The sequence below is a fragment of the Penaeus monodon genome, chromosome 28, assembly GCF_015228065.2.
Source record: "Penaeus monodon isolate SGIC_2016 chromosome 28, NSTDA_Pmon_1, whole genome shotgun sequence".
In the NCBI taxonomy this organism is placed as follows: Eukaryota; Metazoa; Arthropoda; class Malacostraca; order Decapoda; family Penaeidae; genus Penaeus; species Penaeus monodon.
This window is the reverse complement of record NC_051413.1, coordinates 39165788-39166103: the sequence shown is the minus strand read 5'-3', so window position 1 is coordinate 39166103 and position 316 is coordinate 39165788. Positions and strand designations below refer to the sequence as shown.

General features: G+C 36.4%; 1 protein-coding gene across 1 annotated transcript in view; it reads left to right on the top strand.

Annotated features, from left to right (window-relative positions):
• Positions 1–316, top strand: part of LOC119591582 (ganglioside GM2 activator-like) — a gene marked incomplete in the record, with an annotated part of 5610 nt that overhangs the window by 5017 nt on the left and 277 nt on the right. The window contains 1 exon segment of the mRNA XM_037940343.1: positions 40–316. Coding sequence (XP_037796271.1) covers positions 40–198 — 159 coding nt within the window.

Genomic DNA, 316 nt, shown 5'->3' with positions numbered 1-316 from the left:
TTGCACTATAAACCTAATGCACAATTTAATATTTCCCAGGGACATTATGTTGTGAAAGATGGAGTGTTTAACATCCCAGGGATTCTGAATATAATTCCCGGCTGGTTAGTTTCTGGCGACTACTATGTAAAAGGTGTTGGCTACCAGAATGGCGAGAGGCTTGGCTGCTATTCAGTGTATGCATCTATTACTGACTAATGATTCTGTGTCATGATTGTTCATGAATTTACATTTGTGATAAATTAATCATCCTATGTGAGTGAGAGGTACATATTATGTATCAGAGTTCTGAAAATTTGTGTATTATGGAAAAGAG